The 13017-nt window shown below is 36.5% G+C and overlaps 2 protein-coding genes across 4 annotated transcripts; one reads left to right on the top strand and one right to left on the bottom strand.

The window, feature by feature from the left end:
* The first annotated feature begins 3774 nt into the window (after positions 1-3774).
* LOC104768921 (LRR receptor-like serine/threonine-protein kinase ERL2) lies at positions 3775-10262 on the top strand. 3 transcript variants are annotated; one of them, XM_010493020.3, is made up of 27 exons: positions 3775-4389; positions 5009-5147; positions 5254-5325; positions 5420-5491; positions 5582-5653; positions 5742-5813; positions 5911-5982; positions 6062-6133; positions 6231-6302; positions 6386-6454; positions 6539-6610; positions 6697-6768; positions 6857-6892; positions 6970-7041; positions 7128-7199; positions 7298-7369; positions 7455-7526; positions 7611-7682; positions 7770-7841; positions 7923-7994; positions 8076-8147; positions 8248-8319; positions 8404-8477; positions 8566-8694; positions 8779-9117; positions 9204-9574; positions 9657-10262. In XM_010493020.3, exons 1-27 carry the CDS (start codon positions 4314-4316, stop codon positions 9975-9977), a joined length of 2850 nt encoding a protein of 949 aa, XP_010491322.2. In that variant the 5' UTR covers positions 3775-4313; the 3' UTR covers positions 9978-10262. The 3 variants fall into 3 exon arrangements, with proteins under 3 accessions (XP_010491322.2, XP_019097235.2, XP_087361703.1); XM_087505577.1 differs by having other exon boundaries at positions 3845-4389; positions 6697-6795; XM_019241690.2 differs by having other exon boundaries at positions 3808-4389; positions 8566-9117.
* LOC104772149 (uncharacterized) lies at positions 10253-13001 on the bottom strand. Its single transcript, XM_087505578.1, has 15 exons — positions 12680-13001; positions 12533-12598; positions 12291-12459; positions 12103-12214; positions 11974-12021; positions 11838-11902; positions 11705-11765; positions 11559-11621; positions 11428-11475; positions 11317-11357; positions 11102-11207; positions 10944-11000; positions 10748-10810; positions 10529-10665; positions 10253-10417 (listed from the first exon to the last, which is right to left on the bottom strand). Exons 1-14 carry the CDS (start codon positions 12861-12863, stop codon positions 10618-10620), a joined length of 1131 nt encoding a protein of 376 aa, XP_087361704.1. The 5' UTR covers positions 12864-13001; the 3' UTR covers positions 10253-10417; positions 10529-10617.
* Positions 13002-13017: the final 16 nt, after the last annotated feature.

Genomic DNA, 13017 nt, shown 5'->3' with positions numbered 1-13017 from the left:
ATTGACAAAAAAAAAGTTATAAAAACAAAACTCAAACTATAAATGAATAAAATATTTTGTGTTGTGATTTAGTTTGGCATTGAAATACAAAAATACTGCAAAATGTTATTATTTGCATTATCTATATATTTTCTACTTTTAAAATTTAATTTAAAAATGTGTAAAGCATACATTAACCGTTTTGAAAATGTGATGTGCAAAGAAAAAGATGATAGTATTGATTAGCCCGTTGAAAGAAGTCGCTTCAAACGGCTATACGACTATACGACTCGGTTTGAAAAGTCAATGAACTGAGTAACTGAAAAGACAAAAACACCCCTTGACTTTTCAAACCGAGTCGTATAGCCGTTTGAAGATGACGTACGCGACGCGAACGCTACACAAAGAATTGAGTTCTTGAAAAGCCAAATATACCCCTGAACTTTACTTTATCAGACCACAACTAAATTGTAAACTACAAGAACTGCCCTTCATCCAGTGGATTTAGTGAAATTGATAATATATATTTTTAAGTATCAATGTTAAGTGAAATTTATTTTGTTTAACTGTACACTTCTATTGTTGGTGACTGTTGGGCTTGGGTCCATATATGGGTCAGACGTAGGCTTTGTATACGAATTGGCATGTAGCTCCTTTTACTGGTAGCAAATTAGCAACATACTTAAAAATTAGTGTATCACCCTGAAAACTAAAAGTATATATGGAGATGCGAAAGATAAAAACTTCGGGATGTTAGTATTAAAGAAAATATGACTAAGACGTAAGACCAACTTCATGACAATTCCTTATGTTAATGTTGTTGGAAGCATTCTGTTCACTTGATGATTCAGAGTTCATGTTAAAAGGATTTAAAAGTTGTGCAAGTGTTTTTGATGTTATACGAGTGAGAGGAGATCTCAACTCTCAAGTATTCGAAGATATCGAGATCAAGGAAACTAGAAGCTAAGAATAAGATGGAGATTTGAAAGAATGGTCATGATGATCTCAAATTTGCCTCTAACTGTAAAGAGTTATTCTCCGTAAACTAGAAAGCCTCAGCTCTAAGTGAAGTGGAGGATTTCATTTCTTTGGCAAAAAAAGAAGAAGTTCACGTACAGATTAAGCTAGTCTTGAAAACATTCAAATAAATTATAATCTTTAAATTAAAATATACGATTATTTCTTTTGGTCAGCATAATGTTACATGATTATTGATTACTGAAGATAACAAAATGGGAAACTATAAATACAGTATAAGATAAAATATAGTAAACGTTTAAAACATAAATTAATCAAAATTACTTCCCATGCACTGTGACTAATTTCCTTAACTAAGTCCACAAATACAATGATTCACTAGTAGTCTAGAACTCATGATCACCAACAGTAACCACACCACTAACCGGACCACTACATCCAACGCCGCACCTCATTTATTGTTAAGACACAATAATAATAGAACAAAAAATAAAGAGTGAACATAAATACATAATAGTATAAAAATAGTTGAACTGGTCTAGATTAGACTACTGTACAATGCGTGGAGAGTGTCTTCTTACATAGTAGAACAATGGGCACCGTTCGAGTCTAAAGGCCTAGAGTTGCTTATATATAGCTAAACCTCCACAAGACTTTATCTTGTGGATATACGAGCCCCATCTCCTTTTACGTTTATGTGGATTTTACATTCTTTTTCGATGGTCACCGAGTCTACTGGTTTTACTGTTGCAGTTTTTAACATGTCGTGGCTATTGAGTATATAGAGATTAAGTCATGGTTCCGTATTTATGAGTTTCGCATGTGCATGCTTTTATTTTGTGGTCCGAAATTGAACTCGACTGGAGCAAGTGGTCGAGAAGCAAAAGGTAAAAATAAAATCATATCTTAATGCATTTTCTTATAGCCGTTTAAAAACAGAAAAGAAAAAAAATCTAAATTACAAATGCAACCTTTGTGGTTGATTTTTCTTCCTTTGTGCTATATGCCTTTATACATGTTTTACGAGGAAAAAAACTCCCAAGCGGGACTCCTTATCTTAGTGAGGAAGAAAATTACCAACTAGCTAGGGAAATTGAAAGAAAGGTAATGGTATACTTTACGAAAGCTCTCTTATATCTACGTTTTGAGTAATTTCCATTACGTAAGTTACTAAATTATCAGTCTAAAGAAAAATTACTATATTCATGCCGCTAATTTACAAAGGTTGAGTCTATTGTATATCTCGTCATGGCTTCAAGCAACCCTAAATGAGTCGATTTTGACCGGCGTTTTCTCTTATGTGTAGACGAACTATGGTTAAAAATATGATTACGGGTAATGACCAAGAGATTAGTCCGTAGTTAATTGAGGGCAGTATCCATGTTGGTTATATTTATAACTCTATAACCAACGAGTCTTTTGGTTTTCATTAATAATACACAAATATCAAAAAGTTTGACCATAGTAGTAGACTAGTAGGTCGTACAACAAAGAAGAATCAAGATCGGAACCAGCAAGGAAGAAGATACGGTCGGTCCATAATAAGCTAAGAGGACCAAACGTAACTCGATATCTTTTTTTCTTCTTCTTTCAATTGTATACGTTACCATATACTAAATGAAATATTTCAAAAAATTGAAAACTGAATTTGGTTGATTTGTTTGTATTATTTGATGTCGGAAAATGAAAAGAGGAAAGGAGAGATGAGCTTTGGCAACAAGGAAGCAGCCAAAGCATTAGGGCATCCGAGAGAACTAAAATCAAAGGTCGGTTCAATCGGACGGTTGGGGTTTGACCAAATGATCTCTCGGATATCTTTTGGGTCCTACGGTCTGACAGTCTTGAACCTGATTCGTCCATTCTACAACTTTATTTTTGATAAATCACAATGTTTGGCTTCAAAACAAATAATGTTACATTTACTATAGATCGGGTATAGTGTATATTCATTATATTAATCAGCTGAGCTTATTATGATCCATCATAAAATTTTCTATACATCAAACAATTTTTTACCAACACAATTGACCTAAGTTTTTTTAAGATATGCTTTAGATAAGACTCGAAGCCCGATATAATAAAGAAAAAATTAAATGAAGATATTAAAAACGATAAAAGAAAATACTAATGAAGATGGCTTTGATAGAGAAAAAGAGTAACAGCTTTATACGGAGGCTATCCTATGATAGCTTTAGACACCATCTCTGCTCAATTTGTTTTTTTTTTCTTGAACATTGAAAACCACAGTAAAATTACTGCTCAGTTTTTTCAGTTATTTACTTATTAGTTTATTTATTTATTACAATATAAAGTTAGTTCTACCAACTTATTCCACCTAGTTGTACAATAAATCTTATCTTTTTTTTTTTTGTGTGCAAATTGAAACAAATCTTATTTAAAATTAATAAAATCATGGAAAACAGTAAAAAAATATTGAAAGGGACAGAAGAAACTGAACCAAACCGGTCAAACCGGTGTCTGGCTCCAATCAAACCAATCACTATCAAAGCATTAACTAATGATCACAAGGAAGAGCACAGTTTAATTCTCTACATCGCAGTCCACGATAACATCTTTACTGGTACATGATCTGTTAACCGTTGGATCAAATCTTTTATTAAAAGACGATGCACGCGCGAGAGAGTAAAACGGGGTTTTACCCAATATAGGAGAATGTCTTTTTCACTGGACTCTTAAAAGACGTTCTTCTTCTTCTTTGCATTGGAAAACGGCGTTTTTCTTATACAACCGTCGCCGTCTAATCATACGGCCTAGTGAAATCTCCGTTAAATACCCTTAACGCCGTTACTCTTACACACTCTTAATAATAACAAACTGTCTCGTTAAGATGATGGGGAGATGTTATTAGCAGCAGAGTTTAAGTAAGTAACAATGAAGTGATAGATAGATATATAGAGGGTGTGTGTATGTATGTATATGTTCTGAGTTCTGACATTATTTTGTCGTTGTCCGGAAGGAGGGAGGAGTACTAAAGTTTCTCTTTCATGGCGTCGGAGCTCACCCTCTAGTAATGTTGTAGACTGTCCTCTACTCTACTCTTCTCTCTCTCTCTCTCTCTCTTCTTTAAACATCTCTGCTCTGTTTTTCCTTCCAGTTCACGCTAATCGCCTGTGTCGGTCCCCCCCTTCTCTCTCTTATTTCTTAGTTCTCTCCCAACAATGGCAGAACGACTCTGTACCCTTGTTTGAAAAACTTTTGATTCTTGCTAGAAGCTTTAAAAAGGATCTGGCTTTTTACCTTAAAAAAGAAATCTGGGTTTGTTTCCTTTTTCTTTTTCTTCTGGGTTTTGTGTTGTTGCGCTTGAGTCTTGAGGAAGAAGACGAAGGATAGGGACAATGAAAGGCTTTGTTTTTGGTTTGGGGATGGTGGTTTTCATGCTTATTGGTGCTGTTTCTCCTATGAACAACGAAGGTGAAGGTTCTCTAACTCTTTCGTTTATGTCTCTTTTGTTTTTTTTTCTTCGAAAGTTTCGATTTTTGAGTGGTGTGATAAGGTTTTTAAAAGTTTGCTTTTTGTTTTTGTTTTTGTCTCTGACGAACAAACCACGAGAGAGGTTCTCTAAGTTTGACTGGGTTTTTCAGAAATTAGGGTTTAACGGTGCTTTTTAAGAACTTTAAGATGCGTCTGTTTGATTCTGAAGAGATCATTTATATAAATTTGCAACCTTTCTTTTGATTCTGAAGAGATCATATCTGTAAATCTGTGTATCTACAAACACTGTCTGTTCTTGAGAAAGCAAAAAAAAAAAACGAAAACTTTTTGATTTGTGCTTAAAAAACCTTACTTTAGTTTTCCTAGAAATTCTATGATTATGAGTTCCAGACTTGGTTTGGTTCCGAGCTCAATGACTCGATATGTGTTCTAGCTCACTTCACAGTGAAGTTTATATAACTAATCTATTGGGGTTTTAGTTTTTGGCATGTGGCTTCATATTTAACCATTTGACTATCATCATCAGTGTCAAATGATTAAATAATTCCTTTCTGATTTTTTTGTTTATTAATTATAAAAAGTTTTTGATTTTGCACAGGAAAAGCGTTGATGGCGATAAAAGCCTCATTCAGCAACGTGGCCAATATGCTTCTTGATTGGGATGATGTTCACAACAACGATTTTTGTTCTTGGAGAGGTGTCTCTTGTGATAACCTTACCCTCTCCGTTGTCTCTCTGTAAGGATCTTTTCATCTCCTTCTTTTTAAAAAAAAAAGTATTTCGTGTGTATTTGATACAGATTTTTCTGATTTGACTTTTTTTTTTGTTTCTTTCTGTTGGAAGTAATCTGTCCACTCTGAATCTTGGTGGGGAGATATCACCAGCACTTGGAGATTTGAGGAATCTGCAGTCAATGTTTGTCTTCTTCTTCTCTCTATATGTATATGTTTGAGAAGAACTATGGTGTTGAATCCTAACAAAGCTCTCGTCTTTGCTTTGCAAATGGCAGAGACTTGCAAGGAAATAAACTGGGTGGTCAAATTCCAGATGAGATTGGAAACTGTGCTTCTCTTGCTTACGTGTAGGTTTTGTTTAATGTTTGTATCTTCATGTTAATGAGAACTTAATTTATCTCCAGTGTTATATAATCAAATAACACTTCTTGCTTCAGGGATTTGTCCACCAATTTATTGTTTGGTGACATACCGTTTTCAATCTCTAAACTTAAGCAGCTGGAGTTTCTGTATGTCTTCTTTCCTTTCGCATTCGTATGTTATCTTTGCCTGTTCAGGCGTTTTTTTGCTAACTGTTTCATTCTCTTGCTAATGTAGGAACCTAAAGAATAATCAGCTCACTGGCCCAATACCAGCAACCTTAACTCAGATTCCAAACCTTAAGACCCTGTGAGTTACATTCTGATGCCATTCTATTTATGAATTAAGTTGTTGAAAACAAAAGTGATCATTTCAGTGACAATAGTTTCGTCCCTTGATTCTGCAGTGATCTTGCAAGAAACCAGCTAACTGGTGAAATACCAAGGTTACTCTATTGGAATGAAGTTTTACAGTATCTGTAAGTAGTTCATCTACTTTTTTAAGTTGTCAAGGCATCTGGAGATTTATTTTCTGATTGTGATGTATTCGAATTGCAGTGGTTTACGTGGGAATATGTTAACTGGGACATTGTCTCCTGATATGTGTCAGCTTACGGGTCTGTGGTACTTGTAAGTGGATCCAATTCAGCTCACTCTCGTGTTTTACAAATGCGTTTTTTTTACCTTGAATTTTAGCAATTTGCAAGTGAATGTTTGTTGTTTTTAGTGATGTGAGAGGCAACAACCTGACTGGAACTATTCCGGAGAGCATTGGCAATTGCACAAGCTTTGAGATCCTGTATGTGTCTTCTCCTTACGGAATGAAATATATAGCACAGAACTTGAGGATGTATGTGTACTTATTCTCTTTTGCTTTTTCAGGGATGTGTCCTATAATCAGATTACTGGTGTCATACCCTACAATATTGGTTTCCTCCAAGTAGCTACTCTGTAAGTATTTTTAAGACTCTTAAACATCTTGTCTGGTTTGTTAAAGCTATTCATATAGTAAAGCGATGATGGGTTCTCTCGCAGGTCACTTCAGGGAAACAGGTTAACCGGTGGAATTCCAGACGTGATTGGTCTGATGCAGGCTCTAGCTGTTTTGTATGTCTTGTTTCTTATCCAAATGCTTGTTTTTTAAGTCCCTTTCTTGCTCTTTTGACTAATTGAAAAACTTATCCCATGTCCAGGGATTTGAGTGACAATGAACTAACTGGGACTATCCCACCAATACTTGGGAATCTCTCATTTACCGGAAAATTGTGAGTCCAATATGTTTTCCTCACTATGTGTCATGCTTATGTTCAGATCGTCACATGTACGGATAAGTTTTTCTTTGCTTGAAAATAGGTATCTCCATGGCAATATGTCACGACTAAGTTATTTGTAAGATAATTTTGAAACTCAAATATCTATTCTTCTCAATACTTTTGCATATCTTTTGAAGGTTTACTGTTTCGTAGGCAACTAAATGATAATGAACTAGTGGGAACCATCCCACCTGAGCTTGGGAAGCTGGAGCAATTGTTTGAACTGTGAGTTCTTATCCTCCATTATGCTTAAATTAAGTTTTATCCTATACTTGATTGGATAAGCATGTTGATGTAACTTTACTGTGTAGGAATCTTGCAAACAACCATCTTGTAGGGCCAATTCCATCTAACATTAGTTCCTGTGCTGCCTTGAATCAATTGTAAGATATGCGATAATCTCTTTCCTAATTTATGCCTCCCTATTATCTTTTTTGCTGATTCTCTCCCTGAAAACTTATTATGCTTTTCTTGTCTTCAGCAATGTGCATGGGAACTCCCTGAGTGGATCTATACCACTTGAATTTCGGAATCTTGGAAGTTTGACTTCTCTGTAAGTTTCAAAGAGTACATAAACAATATAATTCTCTGGATTATATCAACCTGTGATCAATAATAATTTGTTCTGTAAACTGCAGGAATCTTTCCTCAAACAGTTTCAAGGGAAAAATACCTGCTGAGCTCGGCCATATTATCAATCTTGACACATTGTATGTTATTTTTTCCCTGCCTGACAGCGTTGTTCACCTATATAACAATATATGTGGACCAACTCATACAAACTTTGGTTTCAGGGATCTGTCAGGCAACAATTTCTCAGGGTCAATACCATTAACACTTGGTGATCTTGAGCATCTTCTCATCTTGTATGTTTTCATCAACCCCTAAAGTTGCATTGCTCTTTGCATTAACTCTTTCAGGTTTATTGACTTGATATTCGCTTTAATTTTCAGAAACTTGAGCAGAAATCATCTCAATGGGACATTGCCTGCAGAGTTTGGGAACCTCCGAAGCATTCAGATCATGTAAATATCGTCTTATGCTCCAATTTTTCTCCTTTATGATAAAAATCTTCCTACTTCCAATCTTTTCTCCTTCCTTCTCAGCGATGTATCATTTAATTTTCTTGCCGGTGTTATTCCAACTGAACTTGGCCAGTTGCAGAACATAAACTCTCTGTAAGTACAGCATCATTTCTCCTATCCAATTTACCGTATACTTCATATAAATCATTTTTCTTTTGCTTCTATTATGTACAGGATACTGAACAACAACAAGATTCATGGGAAAATCCCGGATCAGCTAACAAATTGCTTCAGTCTTTCTAATCTGTAAGTGTTTTGTTACAACAAGATGAGTGCTCTCAGATAGAGTGTTATGATCGTTTCTTAATCTCAAATCTTTTTCCTGATCTTTCTGTTTACATCTTAGGAACATCTCCTTCAACAACCTATCTGGAATAATCCCACCTATGAAGAACTTTTCACGTTTTGCTCCGGCCAGGTATCAACGTTGCAGTATTTTCACTTTTCTTAATCTGTCTGTTATATAATCAGTATACCAAATATACTCTTTCATTTATTATAGCTTCTTTGGAAATCCATTTCTCTGTGGGGACTGGGTTGGATCAATCTGCGGTCCATCTTTGCCCAAGTCAAAAGGTATCTTAATCCGCATTAATCCCATTGCGTTGTCTTTTACTGACATTTCTCTTAAAAAATTTCATTTGATTTTTCTTGCATTTGACAGTATTCACCAGAGCTGCTGTGATTTGTATGGTTCTCGGTTTCATTACTCTCATATGCATGATATTTATTGCGATTTATAAGTCAAGGCAGACAAAACCAATCTTGAAGGGCTCCTCAAAACAACCTGAAGGTATTGGTCTCATAATATCTCTCTTCTCTTTTGTTATTCAGTATTCACGACAGCATTATGATAAGTCTTGTATGGAATCTTCAGGGTCAACGAAGCTAGTGATTCTTCACATGGACATGGCTATTCACACGTTTGATGATATCATGAGAGTTACAGAAAACCTCAATGAGAAATACATCATTGGATACGGCGCTTCTAGCACGGTTTACAAGTGCACCTCCAAAAGTTCCCGACCTATTGCCATTAAGCGAATCTACAATCAGTATCCCAACAACTTCCGCGAGTTTGAGACAGAGCTCGAGACCATTGGGAGCATCAGACACAGAAACATAGTGAGCTTGCACGGATATGCCTTGTCTCCCTTTGGCAACCTCCTCTTCTATGACTACATGGAAAATGGATCTCTCTGGGACCTTCTTCATGGTTTGCACTTCTTCTCTTGTATCAGTTACGTAGTTCTTAAACCTGTTTTCTAGTTTGGACTGTAATGTAGTGATTGTATGAAGCAGGGCCTGGGAAGAAAGTGAAGCTTGACTGGGAAACAAGGCTGAAGATAGCAGTTGGAGCTGCGCAAGGACTTGCATATCTTCACCATGACTGCACTCCTAGGATAATCCATCGGGACATCAAGTCATCAAACATACTCCTTGATGGGAATTTTGAAGCGCGTTTGTCAGATTTTGGGATTGCCAAGAGCATACCAGCCACCAAAACTTATGCTTCAACCTACGTTCTTGGAACCATTGGCTATATTGACCCAGAGTATGCTCGAACTTCGCGTCTAAACGAGAAGTCTGATATCTACAGCTTCGGTATTGTCCTTCTTGAGCTTCTGACCGGGAAGAAGGCTGTTGATAACGAGGCCAACTTGCATCAAATGGTATGAATTTGGATTTGAATGTCATTTAATTTCACAAGTCTATTCTTGAAAACAGTGTGATATCATTTAGTTTTTTTTGCAGATTCTTTCGAAGGCAGATGACAACACAGTGATGGAAGCTGTTGATGCAGAGGTGTCAGTGACTTGCGTGGACTCAGCACACATCAAGAAGACATTTCAGCTAGCTCTTTTGTGCACCAAGCGAAACCCTTTGGAGAGACCCACAATGCAGGAGGTCGCTAGGGTGCTGCTCTCTCTTCTCCCATCTCCACCTCCTAAAAAGTTACCTTCGCCTGCGAGACTGCAGGAAGGGGAAGAAAGGCGTGAGAGCCACTCTTCAGATACAGCAACCCCACAGTGGTTTGTTCAGTTCCGTGAAGATATCTCCAAAAGTAGCTTATAAGATACTAACTTCTAGGGTTCCCTCTATTTAGTGTTTTTCTCCTTTTTCTTTTTCATTTTCTTGTATGCCAAGGCAAGAAATATCGGAGGTGGGCGGTTTTTATGTGATTTTGGGCTAGTATGAGGGGTATTTTGGAAGGGGGGAGAGAATTGAAGGCATTAAAGATAAGAACATGGGATAGGTGAAAAGTGTAGGTGAAGTTAATGGTTTTTCCAAGGAACATCTTCACGAGATCGTTAAAAGTCTTTCAATCTCTTCTTTAATGCACACATCCATTAATGCGCACTACTTCTTCTTTCACACTGTTTAATATTTTTTACATGGCGAGCTAAACACAAACGTTTGGTTACATGAAACTTCTAGTTCTACGACTAATTAAGATCATACAATGGTTTAAGACAAATTGAGTCTTGAAGAGCGAAGGTTCTTCCTTGTGAATCCTGTAACATAAAGTTAAGCTTCTATTAGTAATTGGTGGAGATGAGTTTATATGGTCAAATACTTAAGGAAGTGCAATGTTTGAATAAATTAAAAGCATCAAGTTTCTATACCTTCATAGCAATGTCTTATTTGTACAAGCACGGTATATGTCTTGGAAAAATCTCTATGTAGATGACATACAAGAGAGTAAGAGAAGCAACTAATCTAAAAGTACCGCGACTGAGTCAGTATTTGAAGTGAGACATAGCTGTAATGAATGGTAACATTGTTAATATTGGTAACCAATATGAAAGAAATTATATGCAATTTTAAAGATGATGAGCGCTTACTTTGCTGAGAGATTCAATAAAGGGTTCATATCGAAAAATTGTGTCCTTTGGAACTTCAAATTCCTTCAATGAACAAAAAAAACTCGGTCTTAGTCGGGAAATATAACTGATATTTCATCTACAGATATCACATGATCCATGAGCACATTGTAACAGTTTCAAGAACAAACTGCAGTCTGCAGTATAAGTGACTTACCCTTAGTAAATTGTTTTCATGTTTGATGTCGATTGCTTCACCGCATTTGCTTGATGTCTATCAAGAAAAGAGGAGGTTTGTGAGTTTTCATTTTCTTATTGTCCATTAATGACCTTCCATTGATTCTAGTACTAGTGGAAGGAGGAAACCTGCATCACCTTTGAGTCTAGAGGGCAAATCTTAGATTCATAAACTTGACAATTTGTCTTTGACCTACGAGATTCCTTGACTCTCCTACCCTTCCTGGAACCATGGGACTTTGAACTGCTTAATACGGGAAAGAACATTCTGAGAAGTCTTTATTTTAGTTTAAGTTCATGGAAGAGAAGAAGGACATTATAAATGGGGATTTATAAAAGGCTTATGGACTAACGTTAAAGAGTGAATAGGATCATCCGTTGGTGCATTTTTCGCCTGCAATGAGAAGCATTACTGTAGTTAGAGAGATGAGAATCAACAAACAGCTAGCACAAATGAGACTTACACTGGCAGAGCGTTCCCTTGCTCTAAGAGATGTTCTTAAATGAAATGCCTGAAACAAAAGAAAGAATGTAAAATGCTGGTATATTTATGGTTTGATAAAGAGTTTCAAATTGTCCTTTAGAAGATCTAGACCTGTAAATCTTGGGGGTGAGGCGTATTTTTTTTAGGCAAAGATGGTGAAGAAGTTTCTTGAACCTGCAAACAAAGGTTTGTGTCTGTTACTGCTTCTGAGTTGGTGGCAGTGAAAGAATCATAAAAAGAAGCAGGCACACACGCACTTTTTTATTCATAGTGGAGCTGAATTTTGCGATCTGCTCTGGTGCTGACTTAGCCTTAAACCTGAAAGAGAATCATACCAGAGATATAGTAAACATGCCATTAAAGGAACCTAAACATCTTAAGAGTCCTTACCTGTGTCTTGAAGCCCTTTGAGCAGTCTTGAGGTTAGGTTCCTTTGGAATAGTGACTTTGGACCCCTGTAAACACAACAAATATAAGATACACAAAGATGATGATACAATGAATTTTTAATCTCAACGTGTATTACCTTCCTTGGAACCTTATGTACAAAAGGAGTTTGGTCCAGCCGAGATACCTACTTCAAAAATCAACAAGAAGATTAGTTCCAAAACAAATTGAGCTGAGAATAGTGAGTTTAGATGATGTTTGAGAGCACCTTGCGCGAGAAGCCAGTTTCGAGTTTTTGCCTTTTGTTATCTTGGGTTTGAGGCATAGAGTATAAGAGAGAGGAGAACTTCTCATCCAAATTTCCTAATGATCTCTGACATCTATGTAAAATCAAATCAGTCGAAGCTAAGAGAAAACAAAAAAACAAGGCTGATGAAGAGGACTAATGTTATATACCTTGTGAGAAGCCGAACAGAGTAAGTATCGAGAGGTTGTTTGTTCTGTCTTGCCAATAAAGAAGCAGTGGGTCTCGTCAAAGTTGAGTTCTTTCGTAAAAAAGGTTTGGTTCTAGACTTGAGCGTCGCATTGGGAACAGCTTTAGCAGCTTGGTTGTAATATATGAACCCTAACAACCATAGCAAAACCTTGAGTTGCAAGAAAACAAACCTAAGACAGGAAATTGCAACATAACATGATACCGTTGTATTGATCTGAGATAGGTTTAGGGATATCTTCGTATCTGGAGCTCAACGTTAGGCTAAATGCTGAGACAAAAGACATAAACATTATCAGGAAACAGAGTCTTTTTTTTTTGTCCTCATGCACATAAAAAGAAAAGATCGTACGTGAAGGAGGATAGTTTCCAGCGGATTCAAACCAGAGCTCTGTTTCTGAATCGAGTTCCGGTTTGGAGAAGTCGTAGAATCGAGGTGCGTCGAATTCGAAATCAATATCGAATTCCTCAACGGAGATATCTTCTTGTACAAAGATATCTATTGTTTCCGGATCCATTGTCTCGGGGAAGAACATCTAAAGATCGATCTTTCAATCAGAATAAAACATCAATTCGTGATTTTGTTCTCTCTCTCTCTCTCTCCATAGATGAGCAAATTTAGATCGTCCTGTTACGAAACGACGGGGGATGTTGTTGGCTAAATATACAAAGTTAGTTTAACTAAGTAAC

The sequence above is a fragment of the Camelina sativa genome, chromosome 20 (genome assembly GCF_030686135.1).
Source record: "Camelina sativa cultivar CO46 ecotype springtype chromosome 20, ASM3068613v1".
Classification (NCBI taxonomy): Eukaryota; Viridiplantae; Streptophyta; class Magnoliopsida; order Brassicales; family Brassicaceae; genus Camelina; species Camelina sativa.
The sequence above is the reverse complement of the archived record's forward strand: the minus strand, read 5'-3'. Positions and strand labels throughout refer to the sequence as shown.